Here is a 27,327-nt window from a genome sequence, read left to right on the forward strand (position 1 = left end):
GGCCAAACCTTGTTTCTTCGGATGACGAGGCCCGGGTACCATATCATGTTGGGAATCAAAATATCGGCCCGAGATATGGATCCGGTTAGTTGTAGCCCTTAGGCCCCTGCAGGGACCTGCACAGAGCTTTCTTCATAGCACATGTTTTACGTGACCAACCACCATAGACACTGGCGAAAAAACTGAGGTGCCTCCCATATGGGAAGGGTTATATAGGGGAGGAATTCTCCTTAATTGGGGGTTAACCAGTGTCCAATCACCAGAGGTGCCTATATAACCCACTATGTAATGAAGCTCCTTTGTCCCGTGATGTATAATCAAGAAAATACGTTTTTTTTTTAAACAGCTTACCTGTAAAATCTTCACGGGACACAGAGCTCTATTCATTACATCATGGGTTAGATAGCCACCTTCAGGTGTTGGACACTGGCAACCCTAATTGTAAGGAGAGTTCCTCCCCTATATAACCCCTCCCATATGGAGAGTACCTAAGTTTTGTAGCAAAGCAATAAGTATCCTGACGCATATATATTCATAAATCCCAAAGAGGGGCGGGGAGCTCTGTGTCCCGTGATGTAATCTCAAGAAAAGGAATTTACAGGTAAGCCGTTTAAAAAAATCCTATTTTCTTGTTCATACATCACGGGACACAGAGCTCTATTCATTACATTATGGGATATCCCAGAGCAATGCCCAAATTGAGGGGAGGGAGACCCAGATCAGAAAAAAGACTGCCATTGGACGTGAGGACCTACACTGCTGCCTGCAGTACAATGCGCCCAAAAGCGGTATCCTCATGTCCTCTTACATCCACTTGATAAAATCTAGTGAATGTATGGACCAAAGACCAAGTTGCAGCCTTGCTGATCTGAGCCATGGAGGCCTGGTGATGCATGCCCATGAAGCACTTACTGCTCTAGTCGAGTGTGCCGTAACATGAAGAGGAATCTTCTTTTCTAAACCATAGGCTTGAACAATAACTTGTCGAATCCACCTAGCTATAGTGGACTTCGTCTCTGCCTGGCCCTTTCTGGGACCGTCTGGCAGTACAAACAGTCAGTCTTTTCCGCAGTCGCATCCAGATACATTTTGACTGCTCTAACAACATCCAGAGAGTGTGATAACATTTCCTCTGCAGACTGCGGATTAGGAAAAAAGGATGGTAGGACCACGTCTTGGTTCAGGTGGAACCCTGATACCACCTTGGGTAAGAAAGCCGCATGAGGACACAACACCACCCTGTCCTTGTGCATAATTAAGTATGGCTCTTTACATAAGAAAGCTGCTAACTCTGATACCCTCCTGGCAGAGGATATGGCAACAAGAAAAACCAACTTCTTGGTCAAAAGACCCAAAGAAGCATGACATAATGGTTTAAAAGGCTGTTTTTGCAAAACAGACAGAACCAAATTCAAATCCCATGCACACATGGGCGGCCTGACTGGTGGCTGTAAATGCAGTGCCCCCTGAATAAAGGCCCAGAATAGGGAATGAGAGGCAAGCGGTTTCTGAAAAAATACAGGCAAGGCTGAGATCTGACCCTTGATAGTGCTCAAGGCCAGCTTCATCTCTACTCTTAATTGAAGAAAAGCAAGAATTCTATCAATAGCATACTTTCTAGGATGCCATCCTTTGGATACATACTAGGAGACCTTCCTGGCATTAACCAGAATCAGTTTTTCTGATACTGGCGCAAGAACAAAAAAAAAAATGTTTAAGTCATTTGATCTACAGTCCCTTTTCTTTCTAGTGACTATTGCTCTACGATTGGGAGTCTCCCGGCCTACCATTGGGAGTGTGTATCCCTGACCTGCTGTCCTCTGAATTGCTAACGTGGGATCTGCTATTGGGACCCTGTTGGGTGTTGTTTTCAAGCTGTTGATGCTTGCCATCTGGAGTATTATTGTCAGTGCAGCCACTTTTTCTTTTTTCCACTGTGTTTTTGTGTGCATCACACTTGGTAGCTGCTGCTACATATATATTTGACAATTTTTTTCACTAGGTAGGTAGGAGCGCAGTATTTTTTCCTTTTTCCGTTAACCAGAATGGATAGGACTGCACCCGAGAGCCCATGTTTTTTTAGGACGTAAGTCTCAACAGCCAAACCGTCAAATTCAGATTTTGGAAGGATGGAATATTGGCCCTTGCGAGAGCAGGTCTGGTCGCAGTGGGAGCACCCATGGCCTTCCGACTGCCATCCTCACGATCTCTGCATACCAGGACCTCCTGGGCCAGGGCGGGGCTACTAGGATTACTGGCTTGCCTTCTGACTTGATCCTGCGAACTAACTGAGGAAGAAGCGGAACTGGAGAGAACGCATAGATCGGGGAAAACTGATCCCACGGAACTATTAAGGCATCTGAACCTTGTGCTAGCGGGTCCTTTGTTCTTGATACAAAGCTGTCCAGTTTGTTGTTGAACCTGGAGACTAGCAGTTCTACATACGGGGCATGACCATTCTCCTGGGTCCAGCTGCTGGTGGCTTAAAAAGTCCGCTTTCCAATTTTACACCCCTGGAATAAAGACTGTTTCTCTGCCCAAGTGAGAACGTGATTAACTTCCCTCTGGGCACTCAGACTCCTTGTGCCCCCTTGGTGATTGATATAGGCCACTGCCATTGTCGGACTGAACCCCGGCAGGACAGCCTTGTAGCCTGTCTGTCCAGGTCTTCAGGACCAGATGGATTGCTCGAAGTTCCAGAATGTTGATGGGTAAAGACTAGGGGTGCGCATCTTCACTGGCCTCACTATGCGATTACGATTATCCTGTCCACAATTTGATTCCGTGATGCATCACGTTTACAGTGCATGGTTAAAAAAAATGTATCCGAAAATTCAAGCAGTCAGAAAAACTAAAATTTTCTCCAGAGGCAGAGGGATGTTGGCATCAGAGGCAGAGGGATGTTGGCATCAGAGGCAGAGGGATGTTGGCATCAGAGGCACAGGGATGTTGGCATCAGAGGCAGAGGGATGTTGGCATCAGAGGCAGAGGGATGTTGGCATCAGAGGCAGAGGGATGTTGGCATCAGAGGCAGAGGGATGTTGGCATCAGAGGCAGAGGGATGTTGGCATCAGAGGCAGAGGGATGTTGGCATCAGAGGCAGAGGGATGGAGGGATCAGAGGACGCGGGATAGAGGGGATCAGGCAGATGGATGGTGGTATCAGAGGCAGAGGGGTGGTGGGACCGGAGGCAGACGGATGGTGGGATCGGAGGCAGACGGATGGTGGGATCAGAGGCAGACGGATGGTGGTATCAGAGGCAGAGGGGTGGTGGTATCAGAGGCAGAGGGGTGGTGGGACCGGAGGCAGACGGATGGTGGGATCGGAGGCAGACGGATGGTGGGATCGGAGGCAGACGGATGGTGGGATCGGAGGCAGACGGATGGTGGGATCGGAGGCAGACGGATGGTGGGATCGGAGGCAGACGGATGGTGGGATCGGAGGCAGACGGATGGTGGGATCGGAGGCAGACGGATGGTGGGATAGGAGGCAGACGGATGTTGGCATCAGAGGCAGAGGGATGTTGGCATCAGAGGCAGAGGGATGTTGGCATCAGAGGCAGAGGGATGTTGGCATCAGAGGCAGAGGGATGTTGGCATCAGAGGCAGAGGGATGTTGGCATCAGAGGCAGAGGGATGTTGGCATCAGAGGCAGAGGGATGTTGGCATCAGAGGCAGAGGAATGGAGGGATCAGAGGACGCGGGATAGAGGGGATCAGGCAGATGGATGGTGGTATCAGAGGCAGAGGGGTGGTGGTATCAGAGGCAGAGGGGTGGTGGGACCGGAGGCAGACGGATGGTGGGACCGGAGGCAGACGGATGGTGGGATCGGAGGCAGACGGATGGTGGGATCGGAGGCAGACGGATGGTGGGATCGGAGGCAGACGGATGGTGGGATCGGAGGCAGACGGATGGTGGGATCGGAGGCAGACGGATGGTGGGATCGGAGGCAGACGGATGGTGGGATAGGAGGCAGACGGATGGTGGGATAGGAGGCAGAGGGATGGTGGGATCAGAGGCAGAGGGATGGTGGGATCAGAGGCAGAGGGATGGTGGGATCAGAGGTAGAGGGATGGTGGGATCAGAGGTAGAGGGATGGTGGGATCAGAGGTAGAGGGATGGTGGGATCAGAGGCAGAGGGATGGTGGGATCAGAGGCAGAGGGATGGTGGGATCAGAGGCAGAGGGATGGTGGGATCAGAGGCAGAGGGATGGTGGGATCAGAGGCAGAGGGATGGTGGGATCAGAGGCAGAGGGATGGTGGGATCAGAGGCAGAGGGATGGTGGGATCAGAGGCAGAGGGATGGTGGGATCAGAGGCAGAGGAATGATGGGATCAGAGGCAGAGGGATGGTGGGATCAGAGGCAGAGGAATGGTGGGATCAGAGGCAGAGGAATGGTGGGATCAGTCGGAAGAAGAGGGCTGCGACGAAGAAGAAAGCCGGGCTCTTCCGCTAGTAAAAGAGCTAGCAGAAGATAGCGGAGGAGCCCGGCGAGAAGACCCCCGAAGACGGAAGAAGACCCCCGGAGCTGTGCAATAAACTATTTTTAACCCTTGTGTGTTGTGTTTTTTTTACATTTTTTTCACAGGTGAATGGGTAGGGGTACATTGTACCCCATACTCATACACATACACATAGGGTGGGGGCCGGGATCCGGGGCCCCCTTATTAAAGGGGCTCACGGATTCCGATAAGCCCCCCGCCCGCAGACCCCGACAACCAACGGCCAGGGTTGTCGGGAAGAGGCCCTTGTCGTCATCAACATGGGGACAAGGTGCTTTGGGGTGGGGGGGCCGCGCGGCCCCCCCTTCCCCAAAGCACCCCCCATGTTGAGGGCACGCGGCCTGGTACGGCTCAGGGGGGGGGGGTGCTCGATCGTCCCCACCCCCTTTCCTGACCGGCCGGGTTGCGTGCTCGGATAAGGGTCTGATATGGACCTAGGGGGGACCCCCATGCCGTTTCTGCAGCGTAGGGCTTCCCCTTTAACTCCATACCAGGTGACGGGGCCAGTGACGCTTCCTTCGCTGGTCCCAGCGACCTGGAGCCGTGCTCAAAATGAACGGACTTTCCACCGTGTGTGTGGGCAAGTCCGTTCATTTCAAAAGTACGGCGGATAGTCTGATCGTGTGTACGCGGCATTAGAGATCATGGGGCTCTGAATAGACTATCTGACAGGGACCCCCTCCCCTGTGACTGTCGATGCTAGTGTGTGGGATGTGTAATTGCAGCACGTAGTGTCATTGCAGAGCAGTATGTAGAGATTGTGCAATGAACAGTACACAAAGCAGTATAGTGAGCAGTATAAAAAGGCAGTCAATAGCTGTGGAGTGTGTTGTGTGTAACAGTAGGAAAGTGCAGGGTAGTGAACAGTTTGTACTAGTAAAGAAGTGCCAAGCCATGAACAGTATCTGGTGGCATATTACAGCAGGCCATGAGCTGTATGTACTGGAAGTGGCAGAGCAATAGGTAAACATTATGCAGTGAAAGGGCAGTGAGCAGTATGTAGTGACAGGGCAGGGCAATGTGTAGCGAAAGAGCAGCGCAATGGGCAGTATGTAGTGGCAGGTTAGGGTGATATGCTGTTGCAGTTCGGGACAGCATTCACTGGCAGGTCAGGGCAGTATGTAGTGGAGGGTCTGGACATTATGCAGTGAAAAGTCAGGGCAGTATGTAGTGGCAGGTCATGACAGTGGGCTGTATGCACTGGCAGGTCATGGTAGTATGTAGTGGCAGTGCATTATATAGAAGCAGATAGGGCAGTATGTAGTGGCGAAGCAGGGAAAGACAGTGTGTAGTGGCAGGGGAATTTCTGCAAGTAAAAGCAGACATCATACCTCATGGCTGTGAGTGGAAACCCAGCTGCCGTCTCTTCTCCTCCACCCTTGGTGTTGCCCCATTTCAAGCAGCTGCATCAGCTAGTGTGCAGCAGTCACCTGTGCGAGGAGGGGAGAAGGTGGCCACACCCTGGCCCAGACCCCCCATCATCATCCTTGGGGAGGAAATGTGCCTGCCAGCAACCAGCACCAGGAGGTTCAGGACGAGGAGCATATATAAAAGAAGATGGAGGGGACACACAGCATTCTGGGAGAGAAGAGAAACCTAATTTGGCTGGGCTCCTACGGGAGGATTGCCGGTAAAGCCAAACCCCCCCCCCAGACGTGTACACAGTCCAGGTCTATAGATGTGGCAGGGCAGGTTGTCCAGCAGCTTATTAAAAATGGTTACTTTAATAACTGTTAAGTCCTCTGCTCCCATAAATTTTGGTATGCTTCACATGTTGTTGTAGTGGCTCCAATCCGAGCCTCCATATGAAGCTAAAGCAAAGACAGGTGCTGTGTTCTAGCAGCATGTGATTGCTCCAGGGCCACAGCTCTTGCTTTCTTGCATTAGTGTCATGACTGACAATTCCGCTTTCTCAATCCTGTCATTCACCAGAGTGATGTCTTGCCACAAATCTTGCAGTTCTGTGGGCTTTCGTCTGACATGAAAAATACTGATTTGTATTCTTCCAATTATGAAACCTTAGAGTTCTGGTCATTTGACATTATTGTGGTCTACCAAAAGGATATGAGGGACACTTGCAAGGCCCCTGTGGCACATGACCAATGAATCAACATTGCTCACATGACCAGCAGCAGAAGTTTTTGGACTTGAAGGTATTTTTTAAGTCTGCCTTTTGTTCTTATTATTATCATCCAGGCTGAAAACAGTGACCGAAGGTTATGTCAGAGAGCACAGGTCTGCTTTACAAAGACTAACTTAGAAAAGCCTAGTCATATGCTTATGTCAAAATGACATAGCCGTCCTGTCTTTGACAGTGTTTTTTTTTTAAGAGAGTTTATTCCAGAATAAATGTATTTCCAAGCATATGACAATATGAAGTTGGGTGGGGTCATTGTATAAATTAAATCTCAAAAGGGAAATGGAATCTCCTTATGTTCCTCCTGGCATGAAGGAAAGGCACCAGAAGCCTCCCCATGCACAGAAATAGGCTTGCATACACTTTGCTGACAGATGCAGGATTTTACATTAGAATACCATGCAGCTCAAACCTGTGTGCTTTAAAGCACAAATACTACATTTGACTTAATTTGTCTGCAACGCAAACATATCTCCAACAGGACATGTGTTCAGAGTCATATAATGCAAAGCTGGTCAAATGCAGATTTAGAACGGTCATCCAAACTACACTGTAGCGCCGTCTCCTGACGAGCATGCGCTATATGTTTTTGAAAATGAATATTCCTGAAACCACAGTTGGGTTTTAGGGCTAATTTTGCTAAATTATCATTTCAGTACCAGTCTGGTTGGATTGCACTGAGTTCTCCTTGGCCGCAGGTGTCACCGCTGGCAAGTGGTAGAATGCAGTTTAGCTGGGTGTATTGGGTGCCACGTTTTCTTGGAACCAGCCCATTGGGAGTGTTCTCCTGCTGTACACTCTGGGAGGTGGTATTTAAGGTACTGATATCACGTGCTTCGGGGTTTCCAGTCTAGAAGATTTTTCTGCCTGTTTGTTCCTGGTCCTCCTGACCAGCCCCCATGACCCTCCTGGCCTGGGGTGCGGATCCATGCAATTCCAAATCTCTGGGCTGTATAGACCGAGGCGAAGTAACTGCAGGGACAGGTCTGTATGGATATCGAGGCCTGAGGATTCAAAGGTGGTCCGGTGCTGTCTCATCTAAGGAAACGTCCAGCAACTGGAGAAGCATCCAGGGGAGGATTCTTCAAGAGAAGGCCATGCACGAGGCTGGTTTCTCTGAAGGAGCCTGGAGGCTCAGTTGAAGGACATTTCATGGATCTACGCTCATACGGTGTCGCACCGGCTGAGAGATACTGGTACCGTATGATAGTTCCCTAAATTTGTCTATGTCCCTCGGTTACGCTAAAGTCTGTGGCAGAGACTTTTCTCAAGTATTTCACATTCAAGTCCGTGGCAGAGACTTTTCTTTACTTAACACTCTACCGGCTGCTAGGCCTAGTGAGAGGAGGTCTATCCGGAGGTTGTGGAAATCCAGCTGTGAAACAGTTATTCTCTGGATTCTTTCTATAAAGACTTTCTATTTTTTTAGTCCAAAAGTACCTGAACTTCCTCCTAACCCTCTACCCTAAACTGAGAGATCTTGTTTCTATTACAATAAATAACCTAAAAGAAGATCCAGTGTCAGTTTATGCATTTCTTTGGGCAATTTACCACGGGAAACCCTAGACAGAGACCAGGTCAAGAAGGTAATGGTAAGCCCAATAAAACCAGCAGTTCCTTCAGGGGGTCAGTGCTACAACACCATTGAAGTAAATGGGAGGCTGCTGACCTGCGTTTCATGTGCATTTCAAATGCACACAAAAAACTGGTAAACTACACCCTTGCACCCAAGTGCTTAGTATGCACAGACCTCTGGGATGTTGTAAGGTGATGTGTGATAATGTCGCAGTGCCTGTAATGACTCAGTTCTTTATTCTTTCTTTACCAGTGAGTCAGTGCCCCAAAACAAGTATGTAGCCATTGACGTTTTAGGAAACTTGCATATTGGTTCTCAGTCAGCGACTTACTAAATAGCGAAATAAATAATAAAGAAAACCTCCCAGAGTATACAATTTCAAAAGCAAAGCTTTCATATTTTTATCCTGAGCGGTTCCCTTTAACTATAATGTGTCAAAGAGAACCTGTCAGGAATGACTTAGTGGAATATATAGTGCTCAGCAGGCTGCGTACTTGGGTAAACCATGCTGTTTCTTCACAGCCCCTCTTGATCCGAACAACTGCTAAAACAAGCACTCTTTACCACAGCGGTGTGAAAAATCTGACTACTAACAGAAGAATACTTAATATGTTCTCAACACTACCCTGAACCCTGAAATGGATTGGCTACAGCAAATATAATAAACAACACCAGGTTCCACTAGGATATTAACAGGAAAATGGCTCTACAGAGGTCACTGGATCATCAAAGTCCATACACCTGGCTCTTGAAAGATTCTGCAGATTACTTGCATACCCCTTTCCACAGGATCCCTAAAATTGGTAGCAATCTAGTATGCATATTGATCTAGAGATTGCAAGGTCATATTCTAGTTCACTTTCTCCCACTTAGAAAACTTCCATTGGCCACTAAAGTCACCCACCACATACTGATCATTTGCAAGGCTGAAGCCAGACCTCAATACGATAATGGCAGCTCTTGTCTGGTTTGTTTTTTTGGAATCACAAGAAAAACAGTAATTGGAAACACAAATTTAGAGGATAGAGGCAATACATTTAAGTTTACACTGAAAATTTGGGGGAATGGGAAGTTTAAAAATAACAAGTTTGCATAGTAAAAGAGTACAACCTTTTTTTCCCCCCTCGGTACTAGGGCTATTGTCCTCCTTATACAATAAAATCATCAACGTTAATGCTATATTATTATTATATAGGTTTTATATAGCGCCAACAGTTTGCACAATGCTTTTCAAAATGCTATACAGATTCATTTAGGGGCACAAGACTCTATGAGGGGAATTTACTATAGCGATGGGGCGCTAATTAGCACTAAATACCGCAAATTAGTGCCAATTAGTGGTAAGACGGTATTCACTATAGCGCTGGCAAAAAAAATACTCCCAAAATCGAATTTACTATAGTTCCCTGAAAACAAATAGCTCCCAAACCCTTACTCTGCTAAAACCTGGAGTAGTGCACATGGAAATAATGTTTAGAGCATAATATAATTGCCTAAATGGTACTGAAATATGTGGTATATTATTAGTTAGCCAAAAGTATACACCTGCTTTTTTTTACACTTACACACACACACACACACACACACACACACACACACACACACACACACACACACACACACACACACACACACACACACACACACACACACACACACACACACACACACACACACAAACTTTAATGGCAGCCCAGTCTTAGTCCGTACAGCTAGAACAGGTTCTGGGAAGGCTGTCCACAATGCTTTGTGTGTCTATGGAAACGTTTGACCATTCTTCCAGATGTGCATTTGAAAGGCCAGGCATTGATGTTGATAAGAAGGCCTGGCTCACAGTTTCTGCTCTTATTCAGTCAAAAGGTGTTCTATTGGGTTGGGGTCAGGACTTATGGCTTGCAGTCATATTGGAACAGGAAGGGGGCATCCCCAAGCTGTTCCCACAAAGTTGGGAGCATGAAATTGTCCAAAATGTCTTGGTATGCTGATGCCTTTAAGAGTCCCCTTCACTGAAACTAAGAGGCCAAGCCCAACCCCTGAAAAACAACCCCCCCCCCCCCCCCACCAAATGCCCTCTGGCTTTCACACTGGAGTGAAAGGGGCCAGATTTTTTCAGGCGCTATTTTTAGCACTGTAGTGCCTGAAAAATGCCCCAGTGTGAAAGGGGCCTAAGGACTATGCAAATATAATTTAGAGTTCCTTTCTATTAAAATATATATGACTTGTTTCACAGTTGGGTGACTTTTCCAGCAAATTTGGACCTCCGAGTTGCATGACAAGTTGTACCCCACGATTCTCATCGATAACCATTCATATCTGTGCACTTTAAAGTAGTCCCTGTACTACTTTGGTGTGACTTGAGGTACATAGGGTGCAATATTACACAGGGATTCCCAGAAGTTAGGGCCAAGTTGCAGCAGCAAAATAGTGTGACTTTCAGGTTGCAGCAGTGTGAACTAGATTCATGGATAATACCTTTGAATTAGGTACTATTCTCACTTGTGCATCCTACAAGTGGGTCAAATTCGTCTCTGCACTACTTTGGTTTGACTTTGATGCGATTTGAGGCCCATATACCGCAAAAATTACAGATACATTGGCCGAACAAGTACAAATGGGGCCTAATTCAAAGGTGTTATCAATGAATCTCATTAGGTTCCTTTCACACTTAGCCGACTTTTCATACAACTTGAGGTATACAAGGCCCCTTTCACACTTGTGTGACCTGAAAGTCCTGCGATTTTGCAGCACTTTTTGCCACAAACTTGATGTGATTTGAAGCAATGACAGTGTAATCTTAAGGTCTATGGACACCGGAGTCGCAAGACAAGTCACACAAGTGTAAAATTGGCCTTAGAACCAGTTCACACTGCTGTGCTGTCCAACATCAGGTGCCATTTGCCCCGCACTGCAAATCACATGCAATGTTCATGTGATGCAAATTCAGCCATACAGATTGTATGGTTGAATTTGCATTGCATTTAGACCAAACTCGCAAAGGATCCTTTTTTGGTCTGCAGCACAATCGGATTGCATGGGTGTTGTCTGAATTTGCAGTTTGCTTTGCCATATGCAAACTGATTTGGGGGTGTCGTTTTTTTTTATAGCAGTTCCCATACGGCAGTGAACTGCCTGGGAGTTGTATGCGATGCGGGAACCCGCACTAGACTTGCAGGGTTCCCGCATCGCTTCAGTGTGAACTGGTCCTAAGTCTAGGTTGCACCTCTGCATTTTTTGGTGTGTTTTGCAGTTTGCAGAAACACTCTACAGTCCATTTAACATGGTTTCCTATGGTACTAGTTCACATCTATGATTTTTGTGGCTAGTGCATTTTTGGTAATGTTTGGGGACTTTTTTCACGTGATTTGCAGGTAATAGATTTTAAAGCACCAGAAATGCAACTGTTGCATTTGTGATGTGATTTTTTTATGTATTTTGCGGTTCCTATTTTAACACTGTATATAGCTGGTTGCTACCCGGGGGCCGGGAAGCCAGCTGGCGCGTCCTTAATAACTCCATGCCAAAAGTAAAAAAAAAAATGGCTTGGGGGTCCCCCCCAAAATCCATACCAGACCCGTATCTGAGCATGCAACCTGGCAGGCCGCAGGAAAAAAGGAGGGGATTATAGAGCACCCCCCCTCCTGAACCGTACGAGGCCACATGCCCTAAGCATGGGGAGGGTGCTTTGGGGTCCCCCCAAAAACAACTTGTCCCCATGTTGATGGGGACAAGGGCCTCATCCCTACAACCCTTGCCCGGTGGTTATGGGGGTCTGTGGGCAGGGGGACTTATCGGAGTCTGAATCCCCCAGATCCTGCCCCCCATATGAATGGGTATCGGGTACATTATACCCCTACCCATTCACCAAAAAAATCAGTGAAATGTGACAAAATACAATAGCCGGTTTTGACAATTCCTTTATTGCAAAAAGCTCTGAGTGGTCTTCTCCCCCAAGCCGTGTCTCCCCCTGTCATCTTCTCCTGGTGTTGTCTTACTTGCCACCAATTTTGTTGCAGTCTCTCCCACGACCGCCTACTTCTCCCACTCGCCGCCGCCTTGCTCCTTTGTGTTGTCACCCGCTGTCTGGCGTCGCTTACACAGCCATGGGGTGTGACCATCTGTTGACGTCACGTGGAAAGCCCGCCGCCTTTATTTCTTTTTAAAAAGGGTATGGAATTGTCAAAAAACTGGCCACTGTCACATTTCACTGCTTTTTTTTGGTTAGGGATATAATGTACCCAATACTCATTCACATGGGGGGGTGGGATCTGGGGGCCCCCTTGTTAAAGCCACCCATCTGCAGACCCCCATAATCACCGGGCAAGGCCTGTGGGGACCCCAAAGCACCCTCCCCATGTTGAGGGCATGTGGCCTGGTACGGTTCAAGAGGGGGGGCGCTCTCTAGTCCTCCCCTCTTTTTCTGCGGCCTGCCAGGTTGCATGCTCAGATAAAGGTCTGGTATGGATTTTTTTTGGGGGGGGGCACCCACGCCATTTTTTTTACATTTTGGTGCAGGGTTCACCTTAATATCCATACCAGACCTGAACAGCCTGGCATTGATTTTGGGGGGAACCCCCACGCAATTTTTTTTTCTATATGTGGGGTTCCCCTTAATATTTATACCAGGCCCAAAGGGCCTGGTAATGGACTTGGTGGGGGGAAAGACACCATTTTTTTCAATGATTTTTATCTATATTTCCGGGATTCTACAATACATTACAGCCACGAGCATTTTTAAAAGACATTTTTTTCCTTCAGAAATGATATTTTTACAGTTGTTCTGTTCTAAACATGGGAAAGATGTGTTACTTTACAGGTAGACTAAGGACACCCCCCAGGCGAGATATTTTAAAGGAATATTTCATTTTTATTATTTCACTTTAAGCATTATTAAAATCACCACTCTTGAAAAAATGGCCTCTTTTAAATCTTTTGTTTACATTGATACATGTCCCCTTTTTATTGCAATAACTTGCATATAAGCCTTTAAAATGAGCACTTTGATTTTTCATGTTTGTGTCCCATAGACTTTAACGGTGTTCGCACAATTCTTTTGCCTGTTTGCAAGTTCTAGTGTGAGCCGAAGTGGGAGTCTTCGGCTCATCCCTACCCATTATCGGATGAGCATGGTTGGTACCATAATATCAATGCCTCAAATGCAAAACATTGTATAGAATGAAAAGAATCATACATTAGCAATAGTATTTTTTATTATGTATGATTGTGCTCAGCTCCATAGAGTAGTGGTATGCCCTGTTACCTTCAAAGGTTCAAGCCATGGGTTTGAATCCCACCAATGGTATCACCTCCTGAAAATGTAAATTGTACTCAGCAGCGAATGCACATGAGCTTGGTTTATTCCATTATTTTAACTCTTCAAATGCATGCAATGGTATGCAATTATTCAAAAATATACTGGTGTGGAATTCCAAAAATCCAGCTATTCAAAAATCAAGGAAATAAACGGCATAGGGTACCCCCCCCCCACCAGTGCACACTAGGCCCTTCGGATCTGGTATAGACTTTAAGGGGTACCCCACGGCAAAAAATAACAAATTGACGTGGGGTCCCCCCAAAAATCCATACCAGACCCTTATCTGAGCATGCAACCTGGCAGGTCAGGAAAAGTAAGGGGGACGACCCCCAGATACCACCCCCTATGTGAATGAGTACCCCTATCCATTCACCTAAAAAAGCAGTGAAATATGACAAAAGACAATAGCCGGTTTTTGACAATTACTTTATTAAAAATGTCTTCTTCTTTCCCCCGATTCTACCTCCATCTTCCTGCGGTCTTCCTTCGGTTTTCTCATTCTTCTTCCAGGTGCTTCTTCCTCCAGCTCCCTCCGCTTCTTCCTACAGTTTTCTCCATCTTCCTCTGGCTTCTTCTCCCGCTTCTTCCTCTGGCTTCTTCTCCCGCTTCTTCCTCTGGCTTCTTCTCCCGCTTCTTCCTCTGGCTTCTTCTCCCGCTTCTTCCTCTGGCTTCTTCTCCCGCTTCTTCCTCCGGTCTTTCTCCTCCGCCGCTCCTGCCACCAACCCACTGAACATGAAAACAATGACCCTCCTCCGACTCGCTCCCATAGCGCACATTTCATATATAACTATGGGGTGTGACAGCCAGATGTTATCAGCCAGAGACCCCACCCCCTTGTGGCATCACTGACCCACCATGCCCCGGGCGGTGAAGACACAAGGGGCGGGGTCTCAGAGCGATGTCATGCGCCCCATCGCAGAAGGTTAATTTTCTGAATGTTCAGCGGGAGTGGTGGAGGAGACAGAGCGGAGGACGAAGCGGGGAAAAAAGAATCCGGGGAAGATGGAGAAGATGGAGAAGACTGGAGGAAGAAGCGGGGAGAAGAAGTAGCTGGAGGAAAAAGGAGAAAACCGAAGGCAGACTGGAGGAAGAAGGGAGGGAAAGAAGACATTTTTAATAAAGGAATTGGCAAAAACTGGCTGTTGTTTTTTGTCACATTTCACTGCTTTTTTTTTTTAGGTGAATGGCTAGGTGGCTTCCAGACCCTTACACCATTTAAAAAAAAATGTTGGTGTGGAGTTCCCCTCAATATCCATACCAAGCTCAAAGACCGTGGTATGGACTGTTAGGGGGAACCTACGCCGTTTTTTTCTTAGATTTTTACTCTATCTTGCCAAGAACCAGCAATTCATTACAGCCGCAAGCAAATTTAAATAACATTTTTTCCTTTAGAAATATTCATTTTGCTGCGGTACAGTAATAAACATGGGAAATATGCGCTACCTTACAGGCATACTAAGGACACCCCCCAAGCAAGCACGATAGTTTAAGGATTTTTTATTGTTTCACATTAAGCATTATCAAAATCAATGCTTCTAAAAAAAAGTCAGTTTTAAAAACAATTTTTCCAATTGATACATGTACCCTGGGGCAGGACCCAGGTCCCCATACACTTTTTATGGCAAAGAACTTGCATATAAGCCTTCAGCGAGAACTTTGGATTTTGCAGGTTCGAGCCTGATTGACTTCCATTATTCTCGCATATGTGATCTGACAGGCATGTTTGCCGGCAATAGCGCTGATTTTTATTTGCATTAGCGCCCAGTTTCTGAGGTTTGAAGTCTTAATTGGCCTTACTTGGGCGCTATTTTCTGGGACTGCAGGGTCATTTATTGGCACTATCGTAAATTACCCCTGTATGTCCAATTGAGCAAACACTACACACCTTTATTTACAACTTTTTAATTCTTATAGTATATCCATGTTGTCGATTTGTTTTTAGACATCACAATTTTGAAGCAAGCCTATGCTGTCAACTAAACTCAAACTGCAAAATATTCATAAAATGTTCCTGTCATTGTGTTTTCAAATGTACCTAATTTCACTGTCATCAATTTCAACTAATAAAAATATAAGTGTTGCAAGCTCAATATACCTCTTGCCTAAAATAAGCAAAATCTATGATTTCACCATTAACAATTTAGACATTTTTTCAGGAACAAAATGAACATGTAATATAAAATTGTTTTCAAATACAATGCAGGTAGGATTTTCATTAAAAGCAAAATGTTTTTATTCATTTATTGCTAAATGAAATAGTGTTGCTTAAGGCACAAGGAAAAAAAATCTAATCACAAAGCACAGCGCAGACACGATGGCAACAATTTTTGAACTAAAAATCAGATGATCGTCACTGACAAGTTTAGATTTTGATTAATAAAGATTGGGCTTCTTAATTTATTACCTCATCGTTCTAATGTCCCAGCCTCGGATGGCGGTGTCATTGGCGGTGGCCACCTGGGTACAATTGTGATGAGGGCTCCATCGCCCAGAGGTAAACTTCAGCTGCCCTTTGCCTTCCAGTGTGGCAGAATTTGAGAGCTGTCCATAGAGAAAAGAAAAAAAAAAGATATTGAACTGTAAGATTAATGAGTAAATGGCAGCCCCAGAGATATATATGATGAGACAAAATACTTTAAATATAAGTTTAAAGGGAAACTACAGTTTTTTTTCCTCTAGTACATGACCACAATGTAATTTTTTCCCAAATATATATATATATATATATACACACACACACACACACACACACACACACACATACATAAACACACACACATATACACAGATACGGTATCTCACAAAAGTGAGTACACCCCTCACATTTTTGTAAATATTTTATTATACCTTTTTATGTGACATTACTAAAGAAATTACACTTTTCTACAATGTAAAGTAGTGAGTGTAAAGCTTTGTATAACAGTGTAAATTTGCTGTCCCCTCAAAATAACTCAAAACACAGCCATGAATGTCTAAACCGCTGGCAACAAAACTGAGTACATCCCTAAGTGAAAATGTCCAAATTGGGCCCAAAGTGTCAATATTTTGTGGGGCCACCATTATTTTCCAGCACTGACCACCATTATTTTCCAGCACTGCCTTAAACCTCTTGGGCATGGAGTTCACCAGAGCTTCACAGGTTGCCACTGGAGTCCTCTTCCACTCCTCCATAGCGACATCACGGAGCTGGTGGATGTTAGAGACCTTGCACTCCTCCGCCTTTCCATTTGAGGATGCCCCACAGATGCTCAATAGGGTTTAAGTCTGGAGACATGCTTGGTCAGTCCATCACCTTTACCCTCAGCTTCTTTAGCAAGGCAGTGGTCATCTTGGAAGTTTTTTTGGAGTCGTTATATTGAAACACTGCCCTGCTCTCCGAAGGGAGGGGATCATGTTCTGCTTCAGTATATCACACTACATGTTGGCATTAATGGTTCCCTAAATGAACTGTAGCTCCCTAGTGCCAGGAACACTCATGCAGCCCAAGACCATGACACTCCCACCACCATGCTTGACTATAGGCAAGACACACTTGTCTTTATACTTCTCACCTTGTTGCTGCCACACACGCTTGTCACCATCTGAACCAAATAGTTTATCTTGGTCTCGTTAGACCACAGGACATGGTTCCAGTAATCCATGTCTTTAATCTGCTTGTCTTCATCAAACTGTTTGCGGGCTTTCTTGTGCATCATATGTAGAAGAGGCTTCCTTCTGTTCCGACAGCCATGCAGACCAATTTGATGCAGTGTGTGGTGTATGGTCTGAGCACTGTCAAGCTGACCCCCAGGCTTTAACCTCTGCAGCAATGCTGGCAACACTCTATTTGCCAAAGATATGATGCTAAGCACGTGCCCTCAACTTCTTTGGGTTGAGCATGGCGAGGCCTGTTCTGAGTGGAACCTGTCCTGTTAAACAGATTTATGGTCTTGGCCACTGCTGCAGCTCAGTTCCAGGGTCTTGGCAATCTTCTTATAGCCTAGGCCCTCTTTATGAAGGGCAACAATTATTTTTTTCAGATCCTCAGAGTTCTTTGCCATGAGGCGGCATGTTGAACTTCCAGTGACCAGTATGAGAAAGTGAGAGCAATAACACCAAATTTAACACACCTGCTCCCCATTCATACCTGAGACCTTGTAACACTAACAAGTCACATGACACCGGGGAGGGAAAATGGCTAATTGGGCCCAATTTGGACATTTTCATTTAGGGGTGTACTCACTTTTGTTGCCAGCGGTTTAGACATTAATGGCTGTGTTTTCAGTTATTTTGAGGGGACAGAAAGTTTACACTGTTATACAAGCTGTACACTCACTACTTTACATTCTAGCAAAGTATAATTTCTTCAGTGTTTGCTCATGAAAAGATATAATAAAATATTTACAAAAATGTGAGGGGTGTACTCACTTTTGTGAGATACTGTATATTTCTACTGCACCACCACTAGTATAAGAGAGTTGGGCATGCAAAATACATTAATATTCACTAGTGAAAAGTATGACATAGTGCGCAATTCTTGCACATCCTGGTGTACTACATTTTAATAGAAACATTAAACTGGTTGTAAACCCTTCCATATACCCAGAGAGGTGACTGGCATCCAGTGATGCACAGAAATGAAACAAATCAGCCTACATAGGTTGTACATGTTTATCTGCAGTCTTCTCTTCTCTACATCAGTTCAAAGTACAGAATCAATAAAGCCTGCCTGAGCTGTCAAAAAAAAAAAAAGGGGGCAGAGAGCTGAAGTCATACGATGAACAGCTCAGTCAGGAGAGCTCTGACAGCTGGCTGGAAGAAAGGGACACACACCCCACTTCACACAGCACACAGGAACAGAGCTTAGGCAAGTCAATAAGCTGGAGTTCCCTCCTCTGTCACCGTTTTTCTCTTGGTGTCAGAAACATTTGCCAGAAGTGACTCATGCTGATAGCAGAGAAATTAGGCAGCAGACAGAAATGACACTTAATGCATTTAATTAAGACAATTACACACTACAGAATGATATGCTTTGTTCATATTTCATGTTTGAGGTTTACAACCACTTTAAAAAACACAAAATGCAATGTTAAAATATAGTATTTATTTTTGCCAGGCTAAATGAACAATGTTAATCCAACACTGTTCTGTCTATGAAGAATAACATACCCTAAAAATTGACCACATAACAGCACATAAAATTATCCTTTTTTTTTTTAAGGTTTCATAGGAAACATACACTTTAAACAAGTACATAAACCAAATAATCAACTTTCAGCTCAATAATTTAACTATGAATAAAAAAAGAAAACACTAGTTTATCATACACTTTGTACCCAATTTAGCGTGTAAAAATAAAATACAATCAATTCAAAATATTTGAGACGCATTATCTAACAATGTAAGGCGCATTAATATTAATCAAAGAGAGGAGTTAGCATTATTTGAAGGAAATGATGTGTTTGATCCTGTTACATTTAATAGACACAGTCAGTCTCTAGTGTAAGAATCTCAGAATTCATAGGGCAAGTTGTAAGCAATCTTGCCTACAACCCTTTCAAATGTATCATCTGTTCTCTATCAGCGAGCCTGGAAAAAAAAGCAAATCATGCTGTGTATTTCAAATCGATTGACTTGTGCCATATGACGGAGTGGTAGGGGGCCATAGCCTGGACCGCATACAAGCCTGCCACGTGAAGGCAGCACAGCAGGTAGTTGGCTGTTGCTATGGGGATACTTACTGGTGGACTGCATAATGCCAGCTGGGTGAACTATACTTATTCCTTCTATAGAGCAGGCATGAACCACCATGGTGAATTTATCTCTATATCCCAGTAAGCCCTGGTATCCTTACATGCAAGAAGCTGCGGTCCCTTCAGCCACCAGTAGGTTGCTTGTCTAAGATGGCCACAGATTTTGTTGCTCAACTGCAGCAACAGGAATCCAGTGCAGAATGTTCAGATACTGTTTTAAAGGGACATTTCTGTCCCAACCAGATATTTCAGATCACGTGCTGATGTCATATTGATCTGGGTTTTTATTGGTTCAGTAAGTCTATCAGAATTTCTAGTTCTGTCCAGCAGCCCTGGTAAGCTCAAAACCAAGTTATGGTGTCATGGTTACCTGGTAGATTCTCCATAATGTAGGATCCACAAATAATCAGGGAGTCCAGCTGCAAGTTGGGTGCACTTTCATTATATATTTATGAGAAGGGCTGGAGTTTCTTATTATTTGGAAAAAACAGCCCAGCAATACCACTCATATTTAGGCCAATAAGAAAGTAAACTCTCCTGATAAGCCAAACATTTCAGCCCCAGCAAAGCATCATTCTTCCCAAAACAAGTATTTAATTTCAAAGTAGATGATGAATAGTAATCTGGCTTCTTCTATCTCTTGAGGACACAAGAAGAAATTTTTCTGCATCTGAGCTCCCAGGTCTGCAGACCTCTTAGAGCAGGGGTCTCAAACTGGCGGCCCTCCAGCTGTATCAAAACTACAAGTTCCTTTGCCTGTGGGAGTCATGCATGTAAATGTCAGCCTTGCAATGCCTTATGGAACTTGTAGTTTTGCAACAGTTGGAGAGCCACCAGTTTGAGACCCTTGTCTTAGAGCCATTCCAAGAAGGTACTTGTTCCCTGTTGGTGTATTATACTGCACTGAGTAAGACTCCTTTCACGCGAGTGGTCCAATCAGGTCCATCTGTCCATTTTTCTGGCAAACCCGATTGGACCCTCCATTCTCATTCTATAAAGTGGTGGATGTAAATGGACTTGTGTCCATTTATACCCGCCTACCTCCAATCCATTCTGATCCAGCAAAAACCAAATGGAAGAGGATCTGTTCCCTTCTGTCTGGCCAGATCAGATCAGAGGGCAGTTGATTTTAATCCAACTGTCTGTGTCCGCTCTGCATAAGCAGAGTGGACATGGACCTGTCATCCGCCCGCCGTGCTCAGCTCAGCAGACAGATCCCCTGCTAAGAAAAACAAATCTGGCTTGTGTGAAAGGGATCTTGCAAAAGCAATGGGCACACCCTATACAACTCCCTGGATTCCCTGCATGCTTTGCAGCTTCTCCTCTGCTGTTTACTTTCCATTCCTAAGGACTTCATATACCACTTTACTGCCTGCAAGCAGTGATTCCTGTATCGAATACTCCTCCTAATATGCCTTCTCTTAGTACTTCTGTATTTTAGCAGGCAGGCAGGCTCTGAGAAATGTTTGACAGCAATGCCTACCCACAGGAATATAAGTAAAGGCGCAATGTCTTGGACCCGTAAAACCCCCAATAGCAACAATATCTGTTGTGGAATACACAGTCTCTGTTAGCCCATGTAAAAAATGACTGATAGTATATGAAAATAGTAAAGTCTAGAACACTTAAGGCCGCCATCATATAGGAACAGAAACTAGGTTCCAAAGTACTGCAGAAAAACACAAGGAGAGAGGCGCCTCTAAGTGTAGACATTTTAAAACTTTAATAAAGCATACAGTTTATGAACTCACATTTAAGTGATGATAACAAGCATATCGGTCCCAGCAAGGGTGAGTCCTGGTAATGCTCCTACTTCCTGCTCCCTCGATCTTCAACGCTCTGATGCTGTCTGTGTAGATCTCTCCCATTGCAGATGGCCCATTTTCTAGCTCAAGACCCACTGATCAATTCCCGACAGGCTGCTTTTATTTTAGAAGCAACACGTTTTTGTCTTACGCACAACTATTTTAATTTTGATGGAGATTCTTATTTACAACTACAGGGCACTGCGATGGGGGCTAATTTTGCCCCATTGTATGTGAATTGAGCAATATTCTTAGAGAAAACCCTTTTCGGCCAATACTGTTTTCTTCGGGCACTATATAGATGACATAATTGTCATCTGGGACAGTACCCTTGATACAATCAGTTTGTAAATTATTGTAATGACAACCAGTATGGTTTGTCTTTTACTTCCTTCACTGACTCAAATACTTTGGCTTTTCTAGATTTGGAACTAGGCCATGATGAGGAATCCACTACCATTTTTGCTAAAAAATATATTAAACCAACTGCTGGTAATTCATATTTACATCATAAAAGCTGCCATTACCCTAAATGGATTGAGAACATTCCTAAAGGATAATTTTGCTTCTGCGACAGAACTGCACAAGAGACAGTGACTATATTGATAAAAGTACTCTTTTAAAGAAAAGTTTAGTGACAAAACAATATCCCGAGACGCTTGTAGATCAAGCGTACAAATACTATCTCAAAGGGAAACCCCCAAAAATGACTCGTGAACCAGAATATCATTCGGCCCGATTTACCACTACCTTCCATTTCTAGTTTAAAATGATGGAGTAAATACTGGCCAAACATTGGGATATCGTACAACATGATCCAAACCTCAAAACAGTCATCCTTGAACGCCCTAGGGTGACCTATCATAGAGCGCCAAATATAAACAGAATTGCTTCTAGTAAAGTCAGACCTAGTCTAGTTCCCTCTACTAAGCCAGTCCTTATACCACTTTTAGGAATGTACCAGTGCCGCAAGGCCCTTTGCAAGACCTGCAAATTCGTTAGACATGGCCAAAAATCTTTCAGTACAAAAGGTAAAACCTACCAATTGAAAGATTTTTACAATTGCTCATCAGACTTCGTGCTATATGGGCTCACCTGCGGACTAATTTATGTGGGCCGCACCATACAAGCCTTGAGAACGAGGTTTGTTGAGCATAGGAGACTCATTGAAGGAGGGACTGATCCACATAGTGTCCGGAGACATTTTGCTGAGGGGGTCATTGAAAAGATACCTTGTTCTCTTTCGGTGGCTGAACGCTTTAAGAAACGTTGTGCCAGAGAACAAGTCTGGATTTAAAACCTTGATGCCCTTTCGTCTGGTGGCATTAATGAAGGCATCGAAATGTCTACTATTATATAAATATATTGTATATTAGTATCTATACACCTACCTTCATTTACAAAATAACATCTTTTTCACTTCCTAATTTTTTTTATTTTTTATTTCAGGTTCTTATTACATGGGAGAGGTGGGATCTTCATTTGTAAGTATTGGTAGTAATATGATCTAGAGATACCCTAAACAATTTTTATATATTTTTATATAGTTTTCTCTACATATGTTTCATATATGTTTTTTATATACTCCTATTGTATTATGTTTTGCCTACTGCAGTCATAATATTGGCCAGTACTCACTCACCCTGAAGGCACAAAACTGGATATTGGCAGATTTTTGGGCCACAAAGTCTAGTATATACATATTCTTATATAAATAATTCTGTTATACTACAGACACACATATTTCCATATTGCATATTTCTTTGGCATTTTAGTACATCTTTTGGACCTTTTTTGATATAATATTAGTTTATGTATCCTTTAATATTTTTAGTGCCCCTTAGTCCGATATATATATATATATATATTTACGTGTGCACATACGCATGTACGCATTTATTCTGCAAACCTATATGAAGTTGAATGAAAATGCTGCAAAACCACCCTTTTTTATTACTCATGTGACCAATCTAGATGGTGTATCGCATTATAATTTAATGTCATCGATAGTGGATAATACTATTGCTGTTCTAGCTTTACACCAGCCATGTATAAACATGTGTGCGTTCATCTGTCTGCTTTCCCCACCCTGTTTCTAACGTTTCAGATTTTATTCAATTTTTATATAGTATGCATATAGACTATATATTTTCATTGTGATTATTATTTAGGCTAGTATGTGATTGCCCCTTAGTCATTCCATTTTATTCTATTTTTACTATAGCTTTCTGGATATTAAACGTTTCCCCTTTTATGCTTTATTGCATTTTAATAATAATCTAGTATTAGCAATACTAGGCTCTATAGATACCTATTATCTTTATTAGTTCTATTTATGATCCAATTTTCTGTATAAAAATATGCCCATTATAAATGAATAGCTAATCTAGAAACGCATTTTAATTGATTATTTTATTTTTTTATTAACTTTTTGGATTTAAGCGTTTTTTATTTTTTAAGATTTGCAATTGTATGTGTATCCATTGTTCCTTGACTGCTTTTTCGTACACACTAATTAGTGCTGCCCATTTCTTTGAGTCATACCAGCTTCCCCTCCTTTGTTCACTCCCTTTATAATGACCCCGAATGGTTCCCTCATTGAAGTCCGTTGAGAAAGGAGCGCAGCTTGCCAGAATATCGCAGCGTGCATGCTCATGAAACGCACCCATTAGGAGTGACATTATCCCTTGCTGCCATCCCTGCTTTGCGTCTCATGCCTCGTTCTGAGTTCTGAACTCCTCCACAGCAGCCGGCCTTCCATCCGCAATGGAGGAGATCTACACAGACTGCGTCAGGGCGTTGAAGATTGAGGGAGCAGGTAGTACCAGCATCACCAGGACAAACCCTTGCTGGGACCAATATGCTTGTTATCATCACTTAAACGTGAGTTCATGAACTGTATGCTTTAGTAAAGTTTTAAAACGTCTACACTTAGAGGTGCCTCTCTCCTTGTGTTTTCCTACCCACAGGGCCTAGTGAATGAATGTCACATAATGTGAAGAAAATGCGTGGGGATCTTCACAAATTAAATACAAACTTCAAGATCATTCAGAATAATAGAAGCGACTAAAAATAACTGAAATACAATGTGAAAATGAATACATTATTTTACATTTTAATCATAGATACATTTTAAAGTTATTCTTTTTAAACTTTTAAAACTAAAATTAATGAAATATAGTAGGTACCACAAGGTGCTTGTTTTTACCTTTATGTGTTTGGAATGGACACAGGGAGCTGTTACTTGGCTCAGGAGCCCCCATAGCAAGCTGCTTGCCGTGGGGGCACTCAACAGGAGGGACCAGGAGAACAGAGGCGATTCAGTTCGCATTGTGCGCTATACAAGTATTTCATTCATTCATTCAGAAGAGGGACCTGAGAAGAGGAGGATCTGGGCTGCTCTGTGCAAATCCACTGCACAGAACAGGTAACTATAACATGTTTGTTATTTTTATAGAAAAAAAACAAGACTTTAACAAACAATAACTTTAATGAAAGGCAACATGAGATGCCTTATGGTGCTTTCTCCTAGCTAGCACTTTCCACTTTAAAACTTTAAACATGCTGACTGGTTCACTTTAAGATTTGGGTTTGAATGGTTTGAATAATGTGGCAGAAGCTTGAATATCTAGGAGATTTTCTCAGATTTCCCTGCTGTTTCTTACCTTCCCCACACAATCTCCACCATCACAGCAAAGCTGAGCAAGTAGGTCATGTTCCTCATGAAGGATTCTCTAATTGTAAAATAAATGAAAAATCTAACAGCAAGAGCATGACACCCACATAATGGCCTTGGAGGATACAAGACCTATTGCGTGGAGAGTTTACCATTGCCATCTCAAAGAGGTGGAAGGGCTCAGTTACGCAACTGATTTTTAAAATCAAATAGTATTCTTTTAACTTCTTGTTGACAAGTATCTAAAGCACAATGAAATCCATGTATTATATAGGAGACATTTGTCAGCAGGGGGTTAATTTGATGCAACCAGAAAATCTCTTTTGCAACAAGTACCTAACAAGTCACAATATGCAGTCCGTAATTAGCTCAATGCTCTGCATATTATACAGAGCTGCTTCACCCTAATGTGACAGAGTATTTCACCTGCCACAAGAATCCGAGTGTGAACTCTGAGTGTCATCCAAACACCTCTCCACCCAATCCCTATATGTGCAGTGATCAGCCATTGTCACAACCTATACAGTCTGTCTGATTTAATAGAAAATTCCACCTTTTACAAAAAAAATAAAAAATTCACCCCACGCTGCAAAAAGAAAACTCGATACAATAATTTTCTGTATTTCAGCCTGAAAAGCATTGCAACCATGATCAGTGGACCATGAGCGCAATGTTCTAGCTCCTGCAGACTATTCCAGCCTCAGGTCTAAAAAAGGATCTAAGAATGGAGGGAGAGAACCTCAATCTGCACATCTTCTATTCATAGAAGCTGTAGCACCACTTGTATGAATGGCGGAGCTGGGTGGAACGGGTGTGCATAGTCGGATACTGTTGATGAGAGCCTGAGATAGCCCTTCAATTTTATTCACCCCTGATGCATCAGATAGTTAACCACTTAAGGACCGAGCCTCTTTCTGAGATGTGTTGTTTACAAGGTTAAATAATTTTTTTTTTGCTAGAAAATGACTTAGAACCCCCAAACATTATACATTTTTTTTCTAACACCATAGAGAATAAAATAGCAGTTGTTGCAATACTTTGTCACATTGTATTTGCGCAGTGGTCTTACAAGCACACTTTTTGGGGGAAAAAATAAGACAACGGTAAAGTTAGCACGATTTTTTTTATACTTTGAAAGATGATGTTACACCGAGTAAACTGATACCCAACATGTCACGCTTCAAAATTGCCCCGCTCGTGGAATAGCGACAAACTTTTACCCTTAAAAATAGCTATAGGCGACGTTTAAAAAAATTCTACAGGTTGCATGTTTTGAGTTATAGAGGAGGTCTAGGGCTAGAATTATTACTGGTTTGAACACAGTTTTCATATGCGGGCGCTACTCACGTATGTGTTTGCTTCTGCATGCGAGCTCGGCGGGATGGGGTACGTTTACATTTTTTTACAATTTATTTTACCTCTTATTTTTACACTGTTCTTTTAAAATAAGAGTGTCACTTTTATTCCTATTACAAGGAATGTAAATATCCCTTGTAATAAAAAAAAAGCATGACAGGACCTCTAAAATAGGAGATTTGGGGTCAAAAAGACCTCAGATCTCATATTTACACTAAAATGCAAAAAAAAAAATGGCTCTTTTGGAGCTATGGATGTTAGTGAAATCTTGACATTGCTTCCGCCCAGCAATGGTATGGAGACGGGTGGGGGCCATCTTCACCTCACTCGTCTCCATACCCAGCATGGATCAAAATCCAATCACCTCCACCTCTGCCGACGGCTCCGGTAAGTGGTGGAGGGCACTGGAGTGCAGCGTGAGGGGGGAGGCCCTCTCCCGCCGCCGATAAAAGTGATCTCCCGGTGAATCTGCCATAGAAACCACTATTATCGGAAACAGGACTGCCGTCCGAAAAAGAGGATACCGGGGTTATGGCAGCTAGCTGCTGCCATAACATGATATTCCTCTTCAAACTTAGAACGTATATCGGCATGCGGCGGTCCATAAGTGGTTAAGGCGATGGGGAAGCATGGACAGAGGATGGGACACAACCTATTGACCAAGTTATGTCCTTTGTGCTGATCTTTTTGTTTTTTCTATTTTGGCTGTACGTTGGCTTCTAATTCATTGGAAATTGAGTTAGATAGATAAAGGATTTAAATTTGTTTGGAGTCCTTTTTTTAAAGTTTTATTAAACCCTCATTATGAAATGTGATATATAGCAGAATATTGCAGGACCATGTTTGTTTTCTCTCGGCAGGCTGCCACTTGTTTGTATTTTGCATTAGAGGTTTCCCTCTTGTGCAGTTCTGTCTTGTAGGTGGCTCTGCAGCTTTGAGGGTACTCGTGCAGTCACCCTTGTATGCGCACTCCAGCCTGTGACAGGAGCAACATGATACATTTGGGTGCTCAAAATTCAATCTGGGACAGGGTGTGCATACACAGTTGAATCAGACACAAAGATGTGGGCAGTCCTGGGACAAGGTACTCAGTGAGCCAAGGTACCAAATACAGCGATACATGATACATTTGATTAATTCAGTGGTGGCAGCATTTATGAATACAGAGCAAAGGACAGCAAAAGAGAAAGGGGATATATTCTCTAAAAATTCATCAACACAGAATGAATAAAG

General features: G+C 43.7%; 1 protein-coding gene across 1 annotated transcript in view; it reads right to left on the reverse strand.

The window, feature by feature from the left end:
- Window positions 1-27,327, reverse strand: part of EIPR1 (EARP complex and GARP complex interacting protein 1) — a 364,672-nt gene that overhangs the window by 36,567 nt on the left and 300,778 nt on the right. The window contains exon 6 of the mRNA XM_077488730.1: window positions 15,930-16,066. Coding sequence (XP_077344856.1) covers window positions 15,930-16,066 — 137 coding nt within the window. The remainder of the gene's footprint in view (window positions 1-15,929; window positions 16,067-27,327) is intronic.

The sequence above is a fragment of the Lithobates pipiens genome, unplaced genomic scaffold (genome assembly GCF_037356315.1).
Source record: "Lithobates pipiens isolate NorthernLeopardFrog02 unplaced genomic scaffold, aLitPip1_a1.2 Scaffold_18, whole genome shotgun sequence".
In the NCBI taxonomy this organism is placed as follows: Eukaryota; Metazoa; Chordata; class Amphibia; order Anura; family Ranidae; genus Lithobates; species Lithobates pipiens.